Source organism: Polistes fuscatus, unplaced genomic scaffold (assembly GCF_010416935.1).
Source record: "Polistes fuscatus isolate 324 unplaced genomic scaffold, CU_Pfus_HIC Scaffold2, whole genome shotgun sequence".
Classification (NCBI taxonomy): Eukaryota; Metazoa; Arthropoda; class Insecta; order Hymenoptera; family Vespidae; genus Polistes; species Polistes fuscatus.
In genome coordinates, this window is record NW_025113096.1 from 13629217 (window position 1) to 13657125 (window position 27909).

At 31.6% G+C, this 27909-nt stretch overlaps 3 protein-coding genes across 9 annotated transcripts in view; all 3 read right to left on the reverse strand.

Moving 5' to 3' along the window:
• Positions 1 to 18738, reverse strand: part of LOC122516782 (solute carrier organic anion transporter family member 74D) — an 89829-nt gene extending 71091 nt beyond the window's left edge. The window contains exons 1-4 of one of the 6 annotated variants that reach the window (XM_043634902.1): positions 17636 to 18738; positions 16880 to 17197; positions 14682 to 14818; positions 14150 to 14186 (exon numbers count right to left, since the gene is read on the reverse strand). The gene's annotated coding sequence lies outside the window, so the exon portion shown is untranslated. The other 5 variants (XM_043634899.1, XM_043634901.1, XM_043634895.1 and 2 more) reach the window with 5 other exon arrangements.
• Positions 18739 to 18852: 114 nt separating this feature from the next.
• On the reverse strand, positions 18853 to 20059 carry LOC122516783 (splicing factor 3B subunit 6). The gene is made up of 3 exons (XM_043634904.1): positions 19923 to 20059; positions 19671 to 19789; positions 18853 to 19584 (listed from the first exon to the last, which is right to left on the reverse strand). Exons 1-3 carry the CDS (start codon positions 19953 to 19955, stop codon positions 19359 to 19361), a joined length of 378 nt encoding a protein of 125 aa, XP_043490839.1. The 5' UTR covers positions 19956 to 20059; the 3' UTR covers positions 18853 to 19358.
• Positions 20060 to 20389: 330 nt separating this feature from the next.
• Positions 20390 to 27272, reverse strand: LOC122516784 (probable elongation factor 1-delta). Of its 2 annotated transcripts, XM_043634905.1 has the most exons (9): positions 27109 to 27257; positions 24968 to 25103; positions 23798 to 24244; positions 22936 to 23034; positions 22407 to 22506; positions 22038 to 22219; positions 21520 to 21589; positions 21326 to 21451; positions 20390 to 21206 (listed from the first exon to the last, which is right to left on the reverse strand). In XM_043634905.1, exons 2-9 carry the CDS (start codon positions 25061 to 25063, stop codon positions 21052 to 21054), a joined length of 1275 nt encoding a protein of 424 aa, XP_043490840.1. In that variant the 5' UTR covers positions 25064 to 25103; positions 27109 to 27257; the 3' UTR covers positions 20390 to 21051. The 2 variants fall into 2 exon arrangements, with proteins under 2 accessions (XP_043490840.1, XP_043490841.1); XM_043634906.1 differs by lacking the exons at positions 20390 to 21206; positions 21326 to 21451; positions 21520 to 21589; ... (3 more) ...; positions 23798 to 24244; positions 24968 to 25103 and adding an exon at positions 25239 to 26583 and having other exon boundaries at positions 27109 to 27272.
• Between the last annotated feature and the right edge of the window lie 637 nt (positions 27273 to 27909).

Consider the following 27909-nt stretch of genomic DNA (forward strand, 5'->3'; position numbering starts at 1 on the left):
GATTCGCAGCATTAATTCCGACGCAGATTCTCTCTCTCTCTATCTCTCTCTTTCTCTTTCTTTTTTTTTACATACTATACATACATAGACAGAGAGTGAGAGTGAATGCAAAAGAGAGAGAGAGAGAGAGAGAGAGAGAGAGAGAGAAAGAGACGTGTGTAATACTCTCCCTCTCTGTGTATCCCTTCTTTGCCCTCTACGACGTCCTATCTCGTCCCCACCCCCGCATCCTCATCATTTCGCGTGTGTTTTATGCTTGTGTTCATATACATGCGTCACATCGAATACTCCCAGACTCTTCCGTCCCTTTCTCACCCTTTATATATCTCTCCCCATCTTCTCTTCCTCTCGGAAGCTACAACGACGGAGTTCCTCCAACAACGGGCAGGATCTAAGCCTGCTTAGTCTAAACTGCCCTCAACGAAAGAGAATATATGGTTGAAGTAAAGGGTATTAACATTGCTATCGTATATGTGCTTTCCTCAAATAACCACAGAATTGAATCCTTTTTCGGGGAGTACATATGTATCTATTATCGTAACAACCATTTTTTTGTCTTTTTGGACAAATATAAAAATAAGATATTGTAAAAGAAATTAAATAATAATGTTTCAACGAAAGTAAATTATTGTTTCTAGCGTGTATCCATTATTGAAAGAAAAAATGTATGTTATTTATATACTAATTATCCAAAAAAATATTTAAGATAATCATAACAATGAATTATTTTTGATGGTATATGTATATATCTATTTATTTTTTCATAAAAAACGTATTTCTGTTTACGAAAAATAAAAAAAAAGGCCCTAGTTCTCTGATATAAATTTTACTGATATTATTAAAAAAAAAAGAACATTAAAGATAAATAAAAAGTTTCATAGTCCCCTGGCATGTTCAATACGATATGGTCATTAATCATAAAAGAGAGAGTAAATGCTCCTATAAAAAAGAAATAAGTTCATTCTTATAACAATGGGGGAAAAAGCACAATGAGAAAAACATAGAGCAGATTTATGTAAACGCGTTAATAACGTTGAATGCTTTTTCATCTTGTAAACGGAGCAATTCGAACGCTTTGGGAGTCTATCGTGATACGTTGGAACGAGGAGGGTTCTTGCGAAAAAGGAAGACGTCCAAAAGAGAAGAAAAAGGAGTGGAAAAAAGAAAGAAAGAGAGAGAGAGAGAGAGAGTGGATGGGATCGTCTCGAGAACGAATCCTGATGGTAAAGTCGAGAGAAGACTTTGGGCCATGCCCTCTTCCGGCGCGCCGCACGCCCGTGTCCTCGCTGAGATTAAACTACCGATTGATGTGTATGTGTATCTGTGTAAACCAGAGTCTACATATATATGACTGTATATTGTACATATATATGACTTGTATTTGGACGTGTATGTGTAAACGTTATGTGTCTGTATTCGATGCGTCTGTGTGTAAGCCAATCTATATGTTTGTCCCTATGTATTTCTCTATCTATGTATTTCTGTGCGAATATGTTGTGGTGTAGGTGTATATGTTGTACGCACTCCTCACCACGGCCACACCCCTCGTCGATATTTCTCCTTTACTCGGCACTGCCAAACTTCGAGGAATCGATACTCGTGTATCGCAGCACCGAATCAGCCGAACGCGCCTGTCTCTGCGTCGCAATCTCGACGTGCCACGCCGCGCACATCCGTTTATGAAAAGCAAACGCTTTGCAATGTCATTGCAAACGACAACGACGACAACAACAACAACAACAACTTAACTCAACTAAAAATCCCTTTTTTCGATAGCAAACGATCAAGCATTCTGCACCCATTAACGTTACTTTTCTAAGCAAAAATGACTTTTCACCTTTACCAGTTCTCTATTACTGTTCGTATTCCACGTGATCTATTATACCTCATGCTTTTCCCCCTTTTTTACACTTGGATAATCGAGTACTCCCGAGCTCACGATGTCATGTGTTCTAGCTTGAAAAGTTACGAGGTATCCAGGATATCTATCTGGTTCATCGACTTTAGATATTGGAATAGATATATATATATTCGAATAATAGATACGTGGGAATCACGTATGGAAATTTACATCAACTACATGCTATTGTTTTCTACCTTTTTTATTGGATATAATCATCGACTCCGTTAAATGGTTAAATTCTTCTTAACAGATTTCAACATTCCTGCTATTTTCCAGCTGTCTTCAATTATGTACTATATATATGATATATCGTTTAATTGATATTAAAACAGAAGACATGATTGATCCGTCTTAGCCACTTGTCTCCAGACAAACTCTTCCCTTGAGTAATCAATGTTTTATACCGGTGAGTATTCTTCGTGTCTGTGTTTATACCACTTGCACTTGTTTACCATTCGTTTTGGCTCTCAAGAGTCATTCGAGAAAGCTTCTGGAGGTCCCTGGACTATAGCAGGGCAGACTCGGGTCGCGGTTAAGGTCTCGTTGCTTGATGCCGGATTATTTTGGACGGGCATATAGGTCACCGACGACGAGAGAACATACGGAATGAAATGTTTGTGTTACTGCATGCATATGTGTGTTGTGAGTATATGTATGCCTGCTTACCACAACTCGACATAGTGCGTGCAATCGCCCAATCAGTTCGGCTGTATTTACCGGCCAGATTGAAACACAATCGATTTAACGAAGAGAACGAACCACTCGCTGAGGGCCAAGGGCGAATCTCTTAAAACTCTGATTCACCTGTTTGGCCTGCTCGGCTGAAGCTTCGCCTAGGTCAAAACTCAGTCGTCTTCGTGTCACAAGTACTTCGATGTTTCGAGTCAATCAACGACGATTGATATAAACTGTTTAACGATTCGACCTCGGTTAAGGTGACACGTAGTCCTAGGGTGAGATCCGATTTCTTTCTCGGTCATCTCGTTTTCTTTCTTTTCTTTCTTTTCTTTTTTTGTGTCTACTTGAATTTATATATATATATGTACCTATATATATTTAAGTATTTATATAAATGTAAATAGACGACACATTGACAAAACTGAAAATGACATTTGGTCGAAAAATAAATTTCTGAAGCATGCACGAAATGGCTGCTAGAAAAAATAAAAGCATGCAAGATGGACAGACGATGTGAAAAGAATGCATATTTTTACGATATTATTAAGAACGAGAACAAGAAAATTTATATATTGTCATTTTCGGAGAGAAATATAATTTCGATTCTTACGTAAGATAAATTTAAGAACTATAAATATAGAAAAAGTGAACTGGTAAAGAAAGAAAAAAAGAGAAAGACGGTATAGGACATTAGCACTAGTCGCGAAAATTGTTTTCAACAATGTTCAACAAATAATATATGCGTGTCCATGCAAAATAACATTAGTTGGCAACTGTCCGCCACGTAATTACTGCACCTGCTGTCTCTGTCATATCTACGTGCACACTTGACGAGATAAAATGATAGATATAGCACTGTCACTGTTGGATTTCGAGGTATCCAAGCTTGTGAACGTACAAAACAATATGCTGTTAATAGCCTGAACATGGAAAAGATAAAACGTATTACCTTGACTCCTTACTTTTTCTTTACTTTAAAATTTCGAACTTTGAATTATGTTACGTAACGATAGAGATTATATAATTTATTTGTCTATATTTAAGATAAATAAATTTGAAATAATGAAGATAGAAAAGAAGACAACGTAGTTCAATGGTATTAAAAATCGGCAAAGATCGGTAAAGATCGATAAGAATCGACAATGCCCAAAGATTTCGACATTATTCTTTCTTCCTTTTTTTCCTTTATTCTTTTATTTTGTTGGTCTACGCAAGAGACCGTAATATATTCTTTCAAAGAAACGCGTACGCGCGCGGGCGCGATGGCGCAAATCGGTTGGCATCACCTTCGAATCTTCTTTAGAATGCAAATCAGTCGAAGGTGAATGTACGAGGACGGCTTCTTTTCAGGCCCCTGTTCTTACGGTTAGTTCGGTAAGTGCCACGAAAATAAACGGAACGATGATAATTGATCAGAGGTACTTTGTATTCATAGGGGAATATCGTAACTCGTCGTCGTCGTGGTGAAACGAGACATTGTGTAGGATTCCACATGAAATCGTGTCCCGGACGTCTGTCTATAAACAGCTTACCGATAGACCCACCTAGAAAAGTTAAAGGATATCGTATGAAAGTATAATTAAACGTTCGAAGATGGAGAAGCACGAATATACGATATATCGATTTGAATAAGTCGAGAGAAGGAGATTGAAGGTTTAAATATAGGATGGAAAATAATAGAAAAGAAAACTTTCCAAGAATGAGAAAGGCGGAAAAGAGAGCGGAGGAGTAGAGTAAGTAAGTAAACGCATGGTGAGAAGAGGAACACGAGTGGCGTCAATATAAAGTCACCCAGGAGGACAGAAATACAATCCCTAGAAGCTCTCTTCTCTTTGGTCGTAGGTATATGGGAGAGCTCGGAATAGGTAAGGTATCCAACTAGTAACCCACACTTTAGTATTCTCGCGGTGTCGTCCCGTGGTGGTGTTGTCCCGTGGTGTGCTGTACCGCGGTGTGTCGTACGAAGAGACTTCCTCATTCCAGAATCGAGCTATTGTGAAGTTTCCTCCCACCCCAGCTCACCCCTACCTCATCATATGCCTACTTTTTCCATTTTACTTCACGAGGCCCAACCGCATTACTCGAACGATACTTATCCTTACTTACATGGCTCGTTCCTTTCCCGGAAAACCATACTTACTCTTCCTAAAGCAATTTTCTTTACTCTCAACGTACTACTCTCTATCCCTTGTTTATCTTATGGCAAAACCGAGATCTTCATTCTTCTCAATGCGACTTTATACATAGTTTTTCGTAGAAACGAACGTTTAATATTACCTCAAGAGTTTCAAACATTTACCATATCTTATAATATTCCTTGCTTTTATATATAATATATATCAAAATATATGTGAATATGTACTGTGAATTAATATCACGTTTGCTCTCTAATCAATCAATTCTCTGACAAAATATCTTTTGTTCTAGGATCGTAGAACTCCTTGGACTATCTCCAGCAATAGCTAACATTCCTAACGTTTGACGCTGCTTCTAATAGTAAAACATAGTACCTGGCAGGGTTTAAGAGAGACTACGCCGGAATAACAATATAATGCGAATCTAGCACGCAAGACGAGTGACATCGATGAGTACACGCTTCTCTTTCCACAACCACTTTATCTTTTTTTTAATCAGTAATCACTATTCATGTCAACCGTAGTCACGATACTCGTAATGGTCACAGGACGTAACGAGCTCGTGTTAATTACTTTACTACAAATGAATGAAAATCAAGCTCGCATAAAAAATAAATTGACATGGTAAAAAAATAAAATAAATTCACACTTTTGTTAGGTTCTGTTTTGTTGAACAAAATACATCGTTAGTTTAAGCTTGGATGTAACAAGGCTTTGTTTATCCGTGTTGTTTGAAGAGTTTATCACGGATAAACATATCGTGCGTTATCGGAATTGTTTGCTTCTCACGTGAAGAGAAACATAACGAAGAGTTTTATATTCGGAACTATAAGTTGAATGAGACATCAGTAATGAGATCTTATAGAAATAGCGTGATCCAAATACGAGGGTTACAAAATGTTTCTGCGGTAGGTATTGAGCTTGACATACGAGTAAAATGATAAAACCATAATGTTGCCATAGAGTAGCATAATATTACAATTATATAGAACATAGACAAATGGTAATGGTAATATCTAAAGTACAAGTTGTACGAGTTTAACGCTAACATAAGAGTTTTAAATGTCAAAGCCTCCCTGCAGCAACAACAACAATAACAATAACAGTAACATTCACAACAGCAAAGAAGCAGGCTAAGCAATAGGCAAGTAAAGAAGAAGGTAGGTAGGTAGATAGGTAGGTAGGTTGGTAGGTAGATAGGTAAACTAAGTAAACAGGTAAGTAACGAAGGCATAGTGAGTGCCATGTTCAATGAATATAAAAAATTCGAGACCTTGTTCGACTGCATCTGGGTCATACCGCGCGTTCGTTCGTAGTCTAACGACGACGACAACGCAAGACGTTCTAAGTGGAAAATGAGTGGCTGCTCACTTGTGCTCATAAGGTTAAACGAGTGTGGTGCAAGCAGTTCTCGGTGTAACGATGTTAACGATGATCGCAAAGGAGAAGGCATCTCTGAGTGGAAAGACGTTTATTGTTCGGTGACATTGGCAATGTAACGAACGGAGATGCGTCGTAGATTTTTTTCCCTACAACGAATTGAACAAACTTTCAAATACGACTGATGTGAGAACTTGACACGTAACACGAGTTAACGATATTTTTCTTTATTTCCATTTCAATGGATACTCCCTTGTAAACCCTTTTATAATATATTGTCAAGAAAATTCAAAGGAATATTTTTAAAAAATCTCGATATATATTCACAAATCAGCACAAATTTTCAAGACAATCCAATATATTTATATAAACGTACAAGTCGAAATTGATCGTTTGGAACTTGAAATTCATAATAAATTATTCAATAGGAGTGAACAGGATCGGTTTTATCGCCGTTCCGTCATATCGATCGAAAATGAGTGAAGAATATCGAATCTTGTTTGCTAAAGAACACGTGAGAATTTAAACGAATGAAGATAGAGAATCACGTTTACAAAAGTGTGTCAAAAGTCACACACATGATACTTATTGTCTATCTTTTAATCGTGATCGTGGGCGCACACAAGAAAGTCCTTCGACTATATCCATGTCTGTTAAACCTAACTTGCACAGGTGAAACGCTCCAAGTAAAGACGAGAGTGATAGCTTATTGTGATGGAAACAATGGACACGCAGTGATCGGAAATTTACAGCTACCTACTCGTTTATTGCGCATACTATATATTCTACGTTATATACCTGTTCTGATGCTGAAATAGTGAAAATCTTTGACGGTTGTAAAGCAACTCGCGTTCCTTTTCGAATAATCTTTATTGTTCTGATGTTAAATAAAAGAAAAAGTAGTTCGAGTCGGACGTGAACGATGACAGCAAACGGAAATCAATGAAATCGTTCATATCATTCACAGATAATAAAATCATCGAACCGATCATGTTACCGAATAACTCGAATAAATTTCATATTTTATTTTAAACATTAAATCTCTGTAAAGTCATGACATTTTAAATTCACGTATATTTAAATATCTGTATTTTAGTAAAATACTCTTTCATTTTATAACCATAAACTTGATATACAAAGTTATTCATATTTTTAAAATATAAGTTATACTTTCACATTAATAAATATAGCATAATTAATATGAAACAAGATGGATCAAAAGTTTCAAGGAGATATTAAAAATCCATTACACTTTTCCGAAACCTTTTAGCCTAATTTTGTTTTTCTCAAATTTTACAACTACTACATTGAGAACATTTTTACTAAAGAAACAAAATGAAACAAAAATAGTCTGTAAAAAGAATAAAATCACTTAAAACCTTTTAGAGAAACCAAACCTACAACTTTCATGATATACAATGGTTTTCCTTTTTTTTTAGAAAAAAATTAGGTCATAGAGAATGAAGAGTAGATGATACGTCATTTACGATCGAACACAATGGAATATTTTAAAAAGCAAATAGTCAAAAAGCTAGAATTAGGCTGGGATTTTTCACGCAGGTATCTTAACCAAGTGGTGGGAGATTTGAGGAAGGGATGGTTTTCGAGGCGAATCTTTAGTTACTTTTGCTGGAATCCCTCGAAGTAGGTCATAGTCCTGTTTCCTCTATTATCGCGTATCTTCGTCACATGTCCCAGTTTCATGCTCGTTCCCATCGGTTCGAGTTAATTCGTATCCCTTTCTATAGAAAGAACTTTGAAATGAACAAAATATCTCATCCCTTAGCCTTTTATCTTATCTTTCTTGATATTATATTAAAAATGATAATGGTGATGATAATGAAATAATATTATTTAATTTAACTTAATTATTCACCATTTTTCATTAACTTTCTCATTTACATACGATTAAAATTTGTCACAAGATATTAAATCGAATAAATCGAAATGTTTGAAATCTTGATAACATTAATATCGAATATATTGATTAATAACAAGACTTTCCAAACTTCAATGGGTTTATGGGCCGAAACCCACTTTCAAGAACGGTCATTTTTCGCGACCCATTGGAAAGTATAATAACTGTCGAGAGTTGATTGATAAGCAATTTAAAATTGATTTGATGTAGATCTATAGCGAATTGAAAGAATAAAAAATAAACGAAACGAAACGAAACAAAATAAAAAAAAAACCAAAAATAAAAATAAAGAAACTAAATAGAATTAATAATTCTCGTTTGAACTTTTAAAATTGAATCGACTTTGAATTATTAGTAGTAAGACGATTCTCGATAAATATAACTCTTGTGCAACCAATATTGAAACTATATTCTTTATAGATTTTATTATTTAAAGCGACCGAGACTTTAGGTTATCTCTGATCTATAGTATTTCTTGTCTGAACACGAAAAAAAAAGAAGAAAAAAAAACACAAGTGTTTGAATAACAGTATGATTATCTTCTGGAAGTTCTGTTGGCCGGTCAGCCGGCCATGACCGCTCGATTATTGAACCACTCGACCGATCGAAATGTCTCCGTTCTCCGGTAATGACCTTTTTCTCTTCTCTGCTATTCTTTTTCATCCTCCCTGAATGTCTCTGAATGCACTTGGTAAACGGATAACGAGAGTAAGAGTAATAGAAGGAGGAAAGTTCACTTCTTTTGATATCGACTAAATGAAAAATGATTTAAGAAAATGTACGATTAACAAATTTACATTTTTATCTGCATACGTATGAAGTCATACGAATATTATATTTTATTTTGAATTTTAATATTCCTTCTTGTCTAAAAAATCAACATTATGATCCCATTTATGAAACATCGCGTGTCACGTTATTCATATTTATATGACACTAATGTTTCCAGTATGTATATACGTATCATTCGTATATACAAACTCATATTACAAACTTTGAAGATACTCGAATAAACAAATGTTCCTACATTAAATTTCCTATAATGTTTGAATTTTTATATCGAAAGAAATTATTTGTTAAAAAATAAAAAATGGTTTTTTTTCGTCCCCAAAGATAGAAAAATTCATGAACACCTCTTAGGTACGCAATGTGATAAGATGTTAATTTGTAAAATTGATAAATATTTTCTTCGATCTGATCGGACATAAATTGAGAAACGAAGAAGAAGAAAAAGAGAAGAAGAAGAGTGTATCGTCGCCAAGGAGGATGGAGTGGCGCCAAACGGCGTGGATGCGATTCGAGTTCTCGGCCGAATAACAAGTAAATCAAGCGTGTAATTGGAATTCAATTCGCACAGTGGCACAGATACAAGGCATTACGATTCCATCGGCAGCAGGCTCGTGCAAGTAAGCAAGTAAGCAAGTAAGCAAGTAAGCAAGTAAGCAAGTAAGCAAGTAAGTAAGCAAGTAAGCAAGCAAGCGAGCAAGCAAGCACGAGTATAAATGCGTCAAGTAGGGTTCTGTAATCTACGAATAAATCGCCTCTTTACGACGATAGCCTTTCGTTCTAACGTATCAAAGAAATTGATACGCGTAATCTGCCTACGTATACGCATATACGTGTTAACGCGTCAATATGCATAGATTTACAACAACAAAATTAACATTTATTTTTCTTTTTTTTTGTCTTCTTAATTGTTTTTTAATACATTTTAAATTATATCGTGAATTATTATAGTTGTTTAATATGATTAAGAGTAACATGTATTATACAAATGTGAACCAAAAGTGAACATTGATGTTTTTCTTTTTTTTTAGTTTTCATTTTATTTTAATTGATTTTTAATTATATCGTGGATTAGTATGGTTGTTTGATTAGAACTAAGTTGAGATATTAATTTTTAAAGGAAAAAAATAAATTTTTGGATGAATAAATATCTAGGAGCAGAGTATTACACATGGTAAAATAAATCGAATCCCTTTTTCGAAGCGGAAAGTGTAGGTATGCGCTAATGAACGTTCCGAACAAATCTCTAGGTGGGCGTAAGAATGCTAGTACGGATCGTAAATTATAATAAGAAAATAGATAGTACAGGAATTGCTTCTGCATCGCCATTGTAGTTTGTGCCGAGTGAAAAGCCACGAGCGTTGTAATCGACTCGAGACGGAATTCAATGTTTCTACCCACGGAAGTGAAGAGAAGAAGTTTCGCTCTCCGAAGGTTCTGTTATGCGTGAGAACGATAAGATGAGATTAACAGAGAAGAAAAGATTTCAAATAATAATGAAAAACTAAACGATCCATTTTTTTTTGTTCGAACAAACAATCTATATTAAATGTTTTGATTTATATCATTTATTTTCAACACACACGCACACAAGCGTACGTACATACGTAAAATCAATTATTCATTTATGTAATCGCCAAAATATGAAAACAAACACTGCAATGCTCTTAAAATGATATCAAGACCAACGATATTTTTTGAATCTTACATTTCTAAAAAGTAAGTACCATTATTATTTTTTCTAGATCTTTTAATCTAATCTTATTACTCGAATAGTGAAACTACAATTAAAATAACCATTGTAAAAAGTCTCACGAAAGAGTATATAATTGATTTTGAAAATCATCAAAGAACTTGTGTGACCCCTGAAAAATTTACAGAAAGTACTGTAGATTTAATTTGCTAACCATAACGAAGCAACCTTTTTAATAATTCAATTTTTTTTTTCTAAAGAGAGAAAGAGAAAGAGAAAAAAAAAGGATGAGAGAAGAAAAAAGGGGATGTTAGAGGAGGGCTCGAGGAAAAGAGAAATGGTATCATTGAAAATAGCGGGCAATCCGTTATCACATTGTAGGGCGGAGGGATAAAAGGGTAAGAGAGGAAAAGAGAAGGTATAGCATAGAAGGTTAACAAAATCAATAGCAGTGGGTGGTTGAAGCAGGGCTGGCCACCCCGGCCAGCCGTCCCGGACTTGCTAGGGGGCTAGGTCGGCCACCGACCTTTATCCAGGCCAACTGCATCATCCCTATTTCTACGCGTAGATGCGCGCGCGCGCGCGCTAATTCTGCTATTCTCATGGCCAGGCTCTTTTTCACGAGTAAAATAACTCAAGTAACGACGTAACGAAGTAAGATAAGAATTTGTATCACCGGATTGAAACAAAAAAAAATAATAGACATCTACGAAGAATTTTGTAAGAAAAATTTTTAAAAATGATCGAACAATGAAAGAAAAAACTTTTCTAATAACAACGCGTTCTATTGAAAATATTAAACAAATACGACGAACATTCGTCGAAATGGAAATAATAATAAATGAAAATAACGAACGTTTTGTTTTTTTATTCGTTTCCTATAATTTGTTATTTATAGAAATGTTATAGAAGATTTACCTTCCGGGAAGAAAATTGGAGCTAGCTCAATAAGAGGCCAAAGTTCCTCTTGTTTTATATATAGATTCGCTAGTGCTACTTGTGGACGAGTTCAAAAGTGATCCACCGAACGATTGCTTTTGACTTCGGTGTATGAGGAAATATTACGACAACGATTAAATTCGTGTATAGAATTTATTTCGATAAATGAAAGTTTTGACGTGTCAACGAAAAAATAAAAAATATGAGATCAACGTTATTAAAGAAGAATGAGATCGATTTTGTAGATATTCAAATATGATTATTATACTTTTACTTAAATCTTTTAATGGGAATATTAAAAATAGACGATCGTTTTTGACGATAACAAATTAGTATGATAATCAAGGAGAAAAATAATTCGAATATTTTCGAATAATATATCCTGAAATGAAATAGAGGAAAGAGCATGAAACTACGAATGAGAACGCTTGAATGTTTCTATTTGCGGAAATTAACGTGTCGCGCGTAGTATGACTAGAGTGTTTTGCGATTTAGGCCAAACACCGACGATGTGCAGTCGTCCTTGCAAAGCAATGTCGTCCTGCCAACTGACCGAAACGTTCATGTATACGAGAAACAGAGAGACTGACAGAGAGAGAGAGAGAGAGAGAGAGAAGGAGGGAAAGCGAGAAAAAAATAGAATGAGAAAGACACCACGTGACCTGCTTCTTTCCAGGATCTAGGACAAACTCGCAAGGAGAGCACAGCATGCCTTTCCTCGACCTTGCTCTCTCTTTCGTTTTAGAAATCGGTCCTCCTGTCGATTTCATTCGTGGTTTCTTGACGATTCCATTCGTGCTTTGTGATAATACCATTTGCGATAATTTTTTCTTTTTCTTTTTTTTTTCTTACGATAAATAAAAAAATTTTATTGTCTATTGTCAAATGTTTAACACAAATATTATTATATTCTCTGATTAGATTTTAATTGTAAGAAAAATTTTTATTTTATTTCAAATATCGATCATTGATATTGACGAAACTAATAATAAGAATAATTCAATACGTTGAATCTTGCAAAATTTTCGAAGATAATATTTGAATATTATTAGCTCAAGGAGAAATCAATCTATCAAATTTATAAACAATATACGCGTATTTAAAAGATGTAACATTGATATGAATCTAATTGTAATACAGATTCAATTCGTTTTTAATCTTACTAAATCTTTTAAAGATAATCTACGAATATTACAATATTTCGTCTATGTTCTGTCAAAAATCATTAACTACATTTTCTTTTTTCTTTACTCCATAAAAATTATCAATAGTAATGTGTGAACGAATTAAAAAAAAGCGTACTTTATCTAAATTTAATTTTTCCCATTAAAAATTTATTTGACAAGCAATAAATCAGATTAGCATAAGATATGTTAGTTAGTGACATTTGGCTGAATATAGACGATTTATAAATTCGACAGAATGTAAAAGTAGAAAATTTTCTGTCATTGTAAGAAAATAATGAAACATAAACGAATAGTATTCTGTATAATTATCGAAGAAATTGCACACACAGGTTCAATGTACTCAACGTGAGTATCTTCGTTGTAAGAGACGATAAGATTCATCGTATGCATGTGTGGACACGTCGATATCATTAAATAGAACGGAATGACAGAGGTTCTCGTTTCGTTCGATAATGGAACGAAATGAAAAGAAATGACAGTGACGATGAAGACAAATGATCCTCGATAGAGTCTATAATATCTCCTAAAAGTAACGCAGGCAAATAAAGAGAACACGAGTGAAACATCTTGACATCATCATTGATGTATCATCGCATGCGCGATGACCTCGTTACAACTAAGATGGCATATTTCGAGTTTACATTGATGAACGCCTTCATATCATATTTTTTTCACATATTTTTCATAATGAAAAAAAAAATAAAATAAAATACAAAATATCGATATACTCGTAATTATAGTATGATACTATAATATTATAACATGATATTTTTTTTTTAATGTCAAGAAAAAACGAACGTCTATCGACGTAATAACATTAGATATCGGATGCACTATTTACATACAAGGTAAGTTAAAAATGTTTAGATAAGCTAAAAGTTAAGTCTTGATTTAAAATTAATTATTTTTTTTATCTTTGCAGTGTTGAGCTTGTAGTTTTACAAATTAAACTTGTAATATTTCAATCGAAAGAAAAAACGAGCCTTAAATAATTACAAAATAAAATTAATTGATTTTTAAATTTATGTAGAAACTTTTACAAAACTTATATATACATATCTATATAAATGTGTAAATAATCTAATCTCATTTAAATGACGAATACAAGTTGTACGATCTGTCAGTCTAAATAACATATACTTGTTTGGCATGATGCTGCGTTATCGTGACGATAGCGATAAGCATAACAAGGATTACGTGAAAGCTAGAAGAAGCGTGGAAAACCTCGTACTCGTTTTCTTATCGCTTCTAATGCGAGGATACGTGCAGGATTTTATTATTACGTGATAACTCGTGTCTGTTTCTATCTCTATCTGTCTCTTTTATTTTCTGATCGAATCAAAAATAATTTTATCGAATATCTGACTAAAAAACGAGTTAACGATAATAACTCTTGTATTGCCCTTATCATTCTTTCTTCCTTTCTTCTCGTTTGTTTCGATTACGAAAAATACGGAATCTATTCTATTTTTTCTTTTTGTGTAATTTCAAATGAAAATATTTATTTAAGAAAAATAAACCAAAACTCACCACATTGCTCGTCCTTGACGAGGAAAGAGCGCACCATCTGTGAAAATAAATAAACATTTTTATGTAATATTATTCGTCTTAATATTATTTATATATATACATATATACGAATTATTATTACCATACTGAGATGTTTTGAAGGTAAGTTTTGAGTCTTAACAAAAAGAAAAACGTTCATTTTCTTTTTAAATAAAAATAGAATTGACCGAGATACATTGTTTCTATGTTAGGCTCAAAAATTATGTTTATGATGAAAAATGTATGTTTATATATTATACATATATATATATATATATATTATTCTAATATCGGTAATAATACATCGGTTTCGACATAAGAAAAATTTCTAAATGTATTTAATTTAATTAAAAAAAAAAAAAAAAATGACGATTGCACGAAAGAACGAACTTGAGAAGAACGTTCATGGTTGCGTTGGTTATGCGCTTAGTTCTATTCGAAAAATAAAATTGTAGGAGGGTCGAAGGAGTTGTGGGTTTACGAGGAGTAGTGCCGTAAACACGATAAGACTGACCGTAAAGTTCCAGCGGGTGCAGAAGTCGTTCGCCGACATTTTATTATTTCGATGGCGCGCAACACGAGCGGGAGGCAGAACGGACGTGCAATAGAACTTCCGCGATCGACGTTTCAATCAGCAGTCCACGTTCATAGCTGAGAAGCATAGGCAAAAAGAGGTAACTCAACTACCAATCAATTCGTTCATTCTAAAAGGAGAAATTTATTTAACGCATAAATACACACACGCATAATATTCCTATTCGAACTAAATAATAAACAAATTTTCTATCGGGACGTGAGAGATTAATTTATAATTACCTATAAATTAATTTCAAAATTTGCCGATTCAATTAACGCACGGTTGATTATACTCATTTAATTGCAATGATTTATAAGAAAATTTTGTTTATCTGCAAAAAAAAATTGTTATTATCTCTAAATCCACGATAAAGTTTAATAAATTAATTAATATTTAAGAATATCAAATTGGTTAGCAATAATTAAAAAAAAAGACAATATTAAATCATCTATAAATTAAATAGTAAAATTTAACAAATGAAATTAAAGTTTACTCATATTCGTTTTTTTCGCAACGATTGATACATATAAATAGAATAAACTGTTTTAAACTTGGATAAACAAGAAATATATATTCACGGGTTAAACATACCATATACAAAGATAGATAGGGCTTATCTAAATAGAATACAAATAGGAATGTCGATATACATACGTAATATATGTATGTATATATGTAATAAGACACATAGATAATCGAGTCAGTCTTTCTCGAAGCTTTGGCAAATCGAACGAATCTAAATTCTGGAATCGATAGCCATTTCGAGGTATCTCTTAGAAATCAGTATACGATTGGCGAATCGATCGCGGTATGTTTGCACGATTATGTCCTCGTATTAATGAGTTCCCACGAAGAGAGAGCCTACTAAAAGGAGGAAGATAAGGAGGAGGAGAAGGAGGAGGAGAGAAAGAGGACTCACGGAACGGTGAGCTCTCCTCCTCACGGAACTCGAAGTCGAGCTGAGCCCTGAAACTACGTGTATAGACTGTTAAAGAAGCAGAAATAAACGTACCGAATGTGTATCGGCAACAAAGATGTATTCTAAAAAGAGAGAGAGAGAGAGAGAGAGAAAGAGAGAGAAAAAGAGAGAGAAAAAGAAAGACTGGAGGAACACGTGGAAGGCTCCTTATGACTTCCGTTTCTTAACGCGATTTCGTACGATACGAAAATAGACGGTTAAATCAAGAAACAGAGAATGAAAGTCTTTTTCACCGAACGCCAACATTTTCTTTCAAATTTTTTTCGTGCTTTGTATTGTTGATTGTTTTACAGTTTATAAGTTAGTTCGCGTTATGTATTAACAAATGTTATTTTTTTTTTTAAATAAGAAAAGAAGATATTTCTGTGTGTGTGTGTGTCAAGATTGATAATTTATATTTTTAAGTATATGTAAATAATGTTATATATTACATATATAGGATGGATCTCAAAAGTTTCTAAATATTATTGTTAAATATATTACTTTTTTATGCTATACTTTTCCAGAATATTTTCTTCTGATATTGTGTACAAACCTAATTGACATGAGAGTGTAAAAAGTTATTGAAAAAAATTTATTGAGTTTTTAAGTCACTTAGAAACTTTTGGCTCACCCTATGTACTATACATAAATTTTTGAGTTTATTGATACCAATAATAACGATGAATCATTTTTTATATGCTCTACATAAAAATGAATCGAAAAAGCTTTAATTTTGTTCTGTTCTCGGCATTAATTTCTTCTTCTTCGTTCACGTGTGTGCATTTGTGTGTACTTAAGCGCGAAAGTATGTATCGCATCGTATTTATCCAGACGGCAGACAAACATGCTCTTCAGCATGTACCGAACACCTGTCGCGTTCGTTCATTTCTACAAAGCTCTCTATTACCAAACTCTAATACATTTACATGCACATATTAGAAACGGCTACTTTAATATTGATCGTTTCTATTTTTTTCTACGAATACATTAATTTGTCTTTGTTTTTTATTTCATTTTAACATTATGAATTGTGTAACTTTGTGAATAGAAAATCAGTTCATTTCTTTTGTGTATTTTATAATCAAAGAATCGATGAGAATTACATATAATTAATTAATTGATTGTTTGACTGATTAATTGTATACATAAAATAAAATAATATTCAGCAACTTACAAATTTGCTGGACGAATTAATGGCAGCAGACGTTGCGACGAAGTAACGTGCATAGGCCAATTTTCTCGATTCTTATTATTAATTAAGATCATCGTGATCTAATTATAAGTACAAGGAACTTGATTCTAGATAATTAACTTGTTCGATACGTTATACGTGATTCTAATTGATCTGTTACGATTGTATAAATACAATCTCGTCGATCCTCTTCTCCGGTATTACCGAAACACGGACATTTTTGAAATAAGACGTTTCGAAGGAAATTGACCAATAACGAAATAGTCGACGACGTTGGCAGGAAAGTATGATGTAATCGATCTACAGAATACAATTAATATCATTTTCTTATTCCTTTAATTTAAGCTAATCATACTACAACAATAGCTACTATTACTCTTAATTAATTCTAAGCTTAATACAGTCAAAGAAATATAATAATAAATATAAAGAAAATAAAAATAGACGGAAATAACAACAGAATAAATTTACAAAGTTATAGCATTCGAGTTTACAATACGAATTCGCGCGATAATTTGTAAGTAAACGATTAACCAATGAGGGGGATAGTAAGTTGGCGGCGCCACCAACAAACGTTAGTTAGAGGCGCTACATCACAGAGGACTAGAGATATGGCCGCCATTTTGCTCGAAAGAGAGAGTACAATGTAGGAGTGGGAGGGCAGTATATATGTACATATAAGAAGTAGAAGAAGAGGGGGATTAAAAAATAGCGGTGATGATAGGCCATCAGTCGTACCCCGTATTGGTGTGTGTTTGCTTGGGACTCTAGAATCTCTAGACAGCGCGACGACGACGGCAACGATGAAGAAGAGAACGAACGAGGACGATGGCAAGGACGAAGGTGAGAAGCAAGGACATGAAGATAACGGAGAGATTGTCGATATTGAAGGAGGAAATAGAAAAAATCGATGTAGATATAAAATTAGAATTAGAAGAATCTGACAAAAGTGACGGAACAAAAAATAAATAGGAAAAAGACAGGAAAGGGGAGGTGAAGGAAGAGGTAGTAGTAGTAGCAGTAGCAGTAGCAGTAGTATTAATAGTAGTAATTGTAGTAGTAATAGTAGAGGAGGAGGAGAAGGAAGAAAGAATGCCGCTTGAGCTCAGGACCAGAAGGATCTCGCGGCAAAAAGTATGCGAGAAGGTGAAGAGCTCCGAGAGGGTGGCGAAGAGCTCCGAGAGGGTGGCGACGATACTGTCGCCGGCGACCTTGCCGTCGCCGCAGCACTCGTATGACATTTGGACGCGCGGAGGACGACGACGCGACACGGAGACGTTAAGCATGCGCACTTTCTCGCGAACAAGCCGGTAGTCCGGCAACCGTGCACGGACTTGACGGCTTTTCGCTTTCGACTGAAATCGAACGTCGACTTGCTGTCAGCCTGCCCTGACCTGCCTCCCCTTCTCTCTCTCTCTCTCTTTCTTTCTCTTTCTTCCCTCTCCTCCCCGTACCAAACCACCCACCCACTTTTCTGCAATCCCCTTCACCCCTCTTGCGCGCACGCGTGTCCCTTCTATTATTACAACGTATTTACATGCGACATTATCTAACTCCTTATACCTAGATAAGGCTTCTCTTGAAATAGAAAAAGTCGAATCCATTATGTGATAACGTACTATACGTTCATTGAGAAAAATTTATTGCCATTGAAAGTCGATATACTCAATGTCATGATCACCTGTCAACTGGTATTTGAATGAAATGTATTTATATGTGTATATATGTATGATATATATAAAACAAGGCTATATTATTCTTGGTAAATTTATAGAATCAATCATATGTTTGTTTAATTAATATATCGATATAAGAAAGGATTCTAAATATTTAAAAAATATGTAGATAAATGTGTAATTATGATATACATATATATTATTCCATGACGAACTGTGAAAGTTTTATAAATTATAAATTAAGGTTTTAAATCTTTGTAAGAATGAATAATAAAACCATTTAAGTTTGATATACAAATATCTTCAACTGGTATCTTTTTACACATTCATTTCTTAGATCTTACAATTAGATAGATAATATAGAATCCTATATTTACACATTTATATAGTTTATAATTACTTTATATTTTTCTTTTCTTTTGTAAATACTAAATTACGAGATAAGACTTACAATTTAAACTTTATGATTAGAATAAAACTTTTGTATTTATTATTCTCCTTTTTATGGATTTGAGCACTCTTAACAATATATTCTAACATCTCTAACACCTCCCTAGAGTCAATAACACACAGTGTTTCGATGCAGTCATTAATTTGAGTACTTCTCATGCTCATCATTATTTAATTTTAGTAATCGAACGGGAACTAGTTTTTCAACGAGGTAAGACTGTTGACAATTAGGATTAAATTTATATTTACATACATGATACTTTTTTTTTTGTATTGTTCTTGTCGCAAAAGAATGATCACAGGATGTATATAATATTTTGTAAGCAGAGGTTCAGTTATTTCTTCTCTTCATTCAAATTATACTTCGTCTTTAACTTATCTATCTCTTCCATCTTCTTATCAACGTCTACTCGCTTGAATGCCTTATTACTTTGATAATAGAGGACCACTAGGTAGCGGTTACATACATTGAAACCACTGAGATGATCGCATGCATTTTTAGCATCAAAGATATCTTCATAAACGACAAATGCTGTTCCTCTAGTTTCAGCTGTATTACCACTATTGTAAAATAAAAGATATAAATAATGTTTTCTAATTGTTACAAGAATAAAAAATTTCACTTAAAAGTTTAAACGGATACTTACACTCTGATTTGTCTAATTGCTCCATATTTACCAAAAATATCGTACATTTCCTCAGCTGTGATCTTGTAAGGTAAATTTCTAATATATAAAACTCGATTTACTTCAGGTGGGAGCCTTACCTGTAAAATAGAATCAATAGTTTTAAGAACTGTATAAGTACATTTATAGGTTAAGTTACATTTCTCTAAACAAATATGCATTTTATAAATAAATTAATTGTTTTATTTTATTAATTTATATTTTAATGTTTACATTGGCTCGCCGTTGCAACATAGCCATAGTCATTTTGACGAAATAAAATTATTTCTTCCTTAAAAAGAATAAACAAACGCGTTTGACAACAATATCGGATGCAACACTGGATCGTAATACTAGTAACAGTCTGACCAACATTACTTTTCTAAAAACAATTTAAGATTTTTTAATGAAACTCTGGAATCTTGATATAATTTTGTTTTTTCTTCTCTAGTTAAATTTTATTATTTCATTTTTTTTTCAACAAATATACAAGGGAATTTTAAAAATTCGTATAAGAATTCACATAATTAATGTTAACCTAAAAAAATGTTAAGACTTATACAATCAAGTATACTAAATCAATAAGCAGGTAATTTTTTTTATTATTAAAGTTCTTTTTACATTATAATTTTATGTTTTTTACATTTATATATACTTATGCATATATATAAATTTGGAGGTTAAAATATAAAAGAGATGGATTATATTTGTGTCATTGATTTTATTTGCAATGATAACATGAAACAGGAAGTACATTAATGTAATAGATATTTATATAAAACTTTGTTTTCATTGGAGCTGAGAACTAAAATATTATTGAAAAATAAATTATAATTGCATATATCATGGCCACGAAAAAGGTATTTCATTTTTTATATGGATTGGATATTTCTGAAATCTTTGTATCAATAAATTTTATTGTAAAATATAATAACTAAGTATAATAATTTTTAATAGACTGAAGTGTATATGTTGCATGGTTTAGATTTTATTTAAAAAAACATTTGATATCAAAATGTCATTTTTTTAGTTTATAAATTTATCTTTTGATTGATTCTATATAATTCTTATTATTTCGAACTTTTAAAAGAGATTATTTAGATAGTTTTAATTGTTTTTAATAAATCAAGCTAGGAATATATAAGATAAAAGTCTAATAGGAAGATTTGATAATTTAAAGTTTACTATGAGCATATTTCTATAGTGAAATATTTTTTCCTTTTTTTTTTTTAAGTATTTTCACGTCTAGCATTGAATAAGTATACACGTGCATATTGGAATTGCTAATGGAATGAAAAGATGGCACAGCAAATCCATGTTTCTATGTAACTATACTTGCCATAATATTTGCCCCTAAATAAAATTAAATTTTATTAAAAGCGGCAATATCAACGCTCTGGACTAAATCTTCAATTTCTTGTATTTGTTCAGTTAACCAATCAACTGACACTTTTTCGTCCTCCACAACACAAGAAATTTGAAGTTTATGAATACCAAAAGCAAGTGGTACAAGCTTAGCTGTGAAAATAAAACCGAGATGTCTCGTTAATGTAGAATGTGTGTGATATATAAATAATTTTAAAAAGAAATATTTTGAAATCATGTAAAATTGTAATTAAATAACTCATCGCACTTACCTGCGCCCCATAGTAATCCATCTATCTCAATTTTACGTACTTTACATTCCATATCTTTCATATCAGTCTCATCGTCCCATGGTTTAACATCAAATATGATATTTGATTTCGCAATTAATGCCGGTTCTATTGATAAAAAGTACATTAGATAATTATAAAATAATTGAACTTAAAAAAAGATGTATTTAACTCACTTTTGGCCTTTTTAGCAGCATATGCAGCAAGACGTTCTTCTCTAATTTTAGCAGTTTCTGCATCTTCACCCTAATAAGTTAGAAATTGATGGGATTGGTGATTATAATTTATCTCGTGAAATAATTCCGTTAATAAATTACCACAATTTGTATTGAAATTTGTGTCAACAATGGTAAGAAATGGTTGATTTTATATGGTTGATATTAGTGTCTTGGGAATATCTGGTGTATACTGATTAGTAAAAATACGCGATATATTTATATATATATATATATATATATATATATATATACATATATATATATATATTAATATATAAATAATTTTTTTTTGTTTTTGTTTTTAAAGATACTGAAAATTAAAATTAAAGAAGCATTCCATGTTTTTGTGGCTTAAAGAATGTGCTGAGTAAAGTGTTAGTATTTCTATTAGTAAATAATATTGAACATATGTATGTATATATAATTATTATATGTAACAAACTTATGAATGATTTTATTTCCATCTGCTCACTTGCCTCTGAATCTGAACCAAATAGATCAAGATCTTCGTCATCTTCTTCTTTGGGTGATGGCTTTTCTATCATCTCACTGGGTTTAGCAGGACAAATTTGTAAAGGTGGAAGTGATGGTTTTTCTTCTTCAAGAACATTAACGCGTTTTTCCAGTTTTTCAATAATATGTCTCAATTCTTGAACGACTATATATAAAGTTTGTTAAAATAATATTAATTATTGTTTAAACGTTGTATTTATTACAGGTAATAAAATTTATTAAATCTAACTCATACCTATATCTTATATTTCTTTTTATAATATATAATATTTATCAAATATAATAAATATTAGTTTAGAGAATTCAAATGTAAAAATTCAGTTTGTTCTTACCATTTCGTAAATCCTGATTATCTTTCTCGAGAGTAGCTATTCGTGATCCAACATCTTGATTGGAATTTGATATTTCGGCAAATGCAGCAATGTCATCCATCTGTAAATTTATTTAGAAATTGACTATGGAGCTAATTTCTTTTTTTTATAACATAAGATATTTATAACTGTATTAAGAACAATTTTTAAATATGTTTCCTATCAAATCTTAATAAAATATAAATTTTATTTAAATTGAAATAACGCATTATAAAATTGATTTCAAAGTCTTTAACATATCTTAATCACGTGTGTAAGGAAAAAAATGTAACTAATCAATATAAGAAACATTTTCTAATGAGACTAAATGAAATAAAGACTTGTATGTGTGTATGTGTCATCTGCTTAAGCTGGCTAGGCATTAAATAAAAACTATATTATATGCACTTGACTAATAAATACATGTTACAATTATAAGCGGTCACGAAAATGCATTATTTTGATAAACATAAAAACTTGTTACTATATGATAAATGAGTGCTGTACTCACACATTGTAAAGATTTTTTAATATGTTGACGTGCCTTGGCAACTTCATTGGCCAAACTTCCACCAGCGGGTAGGATTGAACAATTTGATTGATGGCTTCCCTATATCCACCGATATTGAAGGTTAATTTACACCAGGTTGATTAAAGCAAACCAATCTATATCATATCTCCATTGATATATTTTATAATTAAACACAAAAATACCATTGATTTATTAAAGAATATAACAATGTCATTTTATCCTTGATCAAATGGAGATAGACATTATAAATATCACAACAAAAAGCATTACAAACAATTTCTATGCACAAGTATAGGCAAGCATTAAAAATAGTTATATTATGTTAAATCCCATAGGTATCCATCGGCAGAAAATCTTGAATACTTACTAAATCTTATTTGTTTATAATAATTATTATCAGTTTAATACTTAAATATCATTTTTATCATCAATACTTTTTGCATGCAAATGTAGATAAATTTTGTAATGCAATAATCATGCTTTTTTTTTAAATAAATATAAGCCAATACGAATAAAAATTATAAATAAATAAATAAAACTAAAATAATGTGAGATATACGTCAGGTAAGTCATCTAAAATGAATTTCAAAAACAAAAAGAATGATCAATTCCTTATAAGATTAGAGAAATGCATATTTTTATTAGATTTTTATTTTAAATAGGTAAGTTAGTATATATGAAGATATAAATTTGTTTTAAAAAATAAAAAATTTTAATAAGCATAATAAAATAATATATTAACTAAAATGACTAACCTAAAAATGTGATTGCGCTAAATAAAAATAAAGAGTGCCATTTATATACATATAACACTAATTGTCTAACGCAATAAAGTTAATACCTTATTAGGCAATTGTTCTTTTTTCTCCTTAATATTATCTTTGCCTTTTCCTCTATTTCTATGTCTTGTATCAGCCTTGTTTTTTTTTTCTTTAACTTCTTTGGAAGTACACTTTGTATTAACTGTATCATTACAAATATTAATATCTTCCTCTTTAACGTCTATCACATCACATTTTTCTATGATATTCAAGTCGTCCATTTTTAACACGTTACACTCATTTTCTTTTTTAAGATTTTTTGAATTTTTAACTTGGCATTTATACTGTTTTAAAACATCAGTGGATACATTATTATCTGAGTGCAATGATTTATTGTCTTTAGATTCCTCAGATTTTTCAGTTTTTGATTTCATGGAAGCGTTTATATTAATTAGATCTTCATGCTTGTTAATTACAGAGTTATCGGTGTTAAGGGCATAACTTCTTATAATCTTGTTGGACATCACCTTAAAACATGTTTGACTTTGTGCAAGTACAAGATAAGGTTTTACTAACAGAACAAAAAGCGTTAAGAAATTGACTATGTATTAATATTATGTGTATGTAAATTGTGTAATATGGAATCTATATATAATATGGAATGTTTTCATAATATAATGTTTAAAAAAGATTTTCAAATATAATTGGAATACAACTGTTCGGTTTAATAAGTTGTATTCTCTGAGGAAATATTTTATCGTGAAAATACCTATGCTGATCTGCATCGTAGCTTAAAGTACAATACATAAAATTAGTTTGCAATTAACAAATTTTCCCAAAATCATAAAAACTCAGGAGGTCACACACGGATAAGCATTAAAAGGATTTGTTATTACCCATCACCAGATATTCCCTCAAATATGTGTTAAGGATGTTAGTGGTTAATTACATAACATACTCCAAACCCATGAACATAGAATTGTAAGTGAAGGAAAAAATTATGCAGATTAGCTGTGGATGCTGGGAGCAATGATAATAAATATATGTCTAATAGTTTCATATTTATACATTTTATCATGATACACACTGAGGATAAGATATTTATTGAAATTATGAATTAAAGGGAATTTGTACATGACACATTTAGTATGTATTGCAATAGTTTATCTCATTTAAAGACCTATTGCTGGTTTTCTTTAATTTTATATATATATATATCAACAAATCAAATGGAAACAATGATTTCTTACCTTGGCCATTCGTTCAAAATATAGCCGCTCTGCTTTATCATAGGATGGTTTCTCAAACCATACCTTCTCATGTGTAAGAGCTGTTGCTGTTGCCATATTTACTGTTGTTATATTTGATGCTAAAGTATAAGAAGTTCTGTAACAAAATATTTATTCAAATGATTTATGAAATTGTTTCATCACAGACTAATGAGAATTTATATTTAAAATTATAAAAGTTGTTCTTGAAAAATGAAACAATATGTATGGATAATAAATAATAATCTCAAATCTGTTACATTTATTATATAAGAGTACAAAAATATCAAGTAATTCTATGATTATATATACATACTTTAAAATTCTTTATGTCGTAATTAAGTGACATAACAATAAGATCCTTCAATTTATATAACAATAAGTTTCATTAACAACTATCATCGTCACTAAAATAAAGACTTTTAGAAGTACTTGTATTTACATTTATTGTCTTGCTGCAAGACAATTTTAATTGATATCGATGTTTATTTGGTTTCAAGATTTGATCAGAAGATTTAGTCATTATTTTATTAAGTATATCATAAATTTGTTTCTCCTGATCCTTCGGACAAACACATGGAAATACTTCAACAGGATCGAAGTATTCTATAAATGCCTTAAGCTCGTTATATGAAGAGTGTATGGAGTAACATACATTAAATGTTTGTCTTTTGTGTTCATCCCATTCAGCTATCTTAGATATATCTTTTCCTTGCCATTTTAATACGGATGGCACAATAATTAATATGTTTTCTTTGCTTACATTATAACCACATTTTAATGATCTATCTGATTTTTTAGTGCATGCATGTATAGGAGTACTGTTAAAGTCATTTGTAATATGGGGAGCTAATTCAGCAATACTACGATAAGTATCATAGACATAATCTTTAACGTGAATTTGCATATTTAAAGATTTAGATAATTCCATGAAAAGAAACTCTGAACCATAATAAGCAGAACATTCCAGCATAACAACATTCCTTGGGTCTTGATCGAGCCATTCCTTAACCGCTTCATATATTTTTGTTATACTTTCTTTACGAGATGGCAAATAGGAGAAGTCAGGATTTAAAAAAGTTGTATCTAAATAAATTTTATCAAATTTCTTTGGAAGTAATCTACTACCTTGTTTTACGTGTAAAGATCTTAATTTTGATAAATCATCCGGATGAATTCTAAAGTCTCCGGTATAAAGTATTAATTTATCTTCTTTTTCAAAAAGAAACATGAGAGAGCCTGGACAATGTCCAGCTGAAACACTTAATACTACGACAACGTGATTATTACCATGTTGGTCATCGTATTCTATAACAACTTGAGTATTTATATTAATTTCTTTTATATTGCAACTATCATTCAAGCTAAATTTATTTTTCAAAATTAATTTACTGATTGGACTACAATAAAGATACTTATTACATTTCGTTAAGTATTCAAAAAATGAATGATTTAAACCATTCATATGATCAACATGACAATGACTAAGAAAAAATACAGAGGAATCAAGATTTTTTCCATTAAATGAATCCACTGAAATAGCTGGTAATTCCTCGATAAGCCCAAGAAAAGTTGACATTGTGCCATTTGGAATATACCTGTAATATAGAAACGAAGTGTGTGGCAACTATATCGTAACCTCTCATAAATTCATAAGTCAAGAAAAATACAATATATAAATATACACAAAATTATTCTATTAAGAGATAGAAATTTAATTTATGTTGAAGAACATTCATTTTTTTTTTAATTTCATACAAATTTAATAAAATGCAAAGTGTGAATTTTTAAGTAGTGCTGTGCGTAAATATATAACTGTATAATTTAGATCATATTTTAATATATGTAAATATGCATATATATATTAATATATTTCGTAGTTTAAAAAAATTGATAGAATAATATACAAATAAAATCATAAAATTATGTTGCTTAAGCAATTAACACAAGTTCAAAAAATGGAGTAATATCTTTATTAATCGAAATCAACCATATGTGGTATCGATCGTTTCATTCGTTCCTATATATGTACGTGTATATATATATGCTTTATGCATATATAACTTAAATCCAAAAGAATGAGGACCATATTTAAATATATTACAAATTTTTGTAGTAATTACCGTAATAATCGTTTGGTATACGTTGGCACAAGTAATTTCACTAATTTGATGGAATAATCGTCTTCTTGCCAATTTCAATCCGTACTGGACATAACGCAAGAATCGAATGGAAGGACAGTCAAGTTAGGTGACATGAAGTGAGATAGAAATATTCATGTTCCGTGTGCAAGTAGTTGTGCGCAAGCGGTAAAATATGAAACTGAATTATGTGATCATTTTAAACACACGTATAAGAGTAGAATACAATTATAGTACAATTTCATTATTTTCATAAAATCAATTATTATGTATTTTAATGATAGAATAGAAAAATTGTATTAAATTTTTAATAATACACGAAATTAAAAATCCACTTAAAATGATGTAGTTCAAAGTTCTGATGTTGGTAACACTGATGATCAAGTTTATCATTGGTTAAAGTTGTCCGGTACCCTAGCATAAAAAGATCGAAAACGCAGTAACACTGAAAAAATAGCAGTCTTATTTAAAAGATGATGAATAATACAGTTAATCTTTTTTAAGAATTCAAACAATAGATCTAATTTCATTGTTGGGTAAAATTCTGTTTTTGAAATTTTTAGTAAGAAATAAGATTTGCACAGTAGCGCTCCTCGAATTTAGCGGTAAATGACAAAACTATTACCCTACTATTAATAATTAATGAATTTAAAAATGATTTTAATTTTTTTATATTTTCATGCAAGTAAAGTTTTCATTTAAAGTTTTCGAGCGATGTCAATGTAAACAAACGTTTGATCGACTTCCCTGATTAGAAAACAGTTTTCTTTCAAATTTTGACGC

Coding starts and splice junctions, on each gene's coding strand:
- LOC122516783 (XM_043634904.1), bottom strand. CDS start 19,955: ATGACTATGGCTATGTTGCAACGGCGAGCCAAT. Junction 19,790..19,922: donor TGTTGCAACGGCGAGCCAAT/GTAAACATTAAA, acceptor TCTATTTTACAG/GTAAGGCTCCCACCTGAAGT. Junction 19,585..19,670: donor GCAATTAGACAAATCAGAGT/GTAAGTATCCGT, acceptor ATTTTACAATAG/TGGTAATACAGCTGAAACTA.
- LOC122516784 (XM_043634905.1), bottom strand. CDS start 25,063: ATGGCAACAGCAACAGCTCTTACACATGAGAAGGTATGGTTTGAGAAA. Junction 22,220..22,406: donor TAATCAGGATTTACGAAATG/GTAAGAACAAAC, acceptor CTTTATATATAG/TCGTTCAAGAATTGAGACAT. Junction 21,590..22,037: donor TATTTGGTTCAGATTCAGAG/GCAAGTGAGCAG, acceptor CTAACTTATTAG/GGTGAAGATGCAGAAACTGC.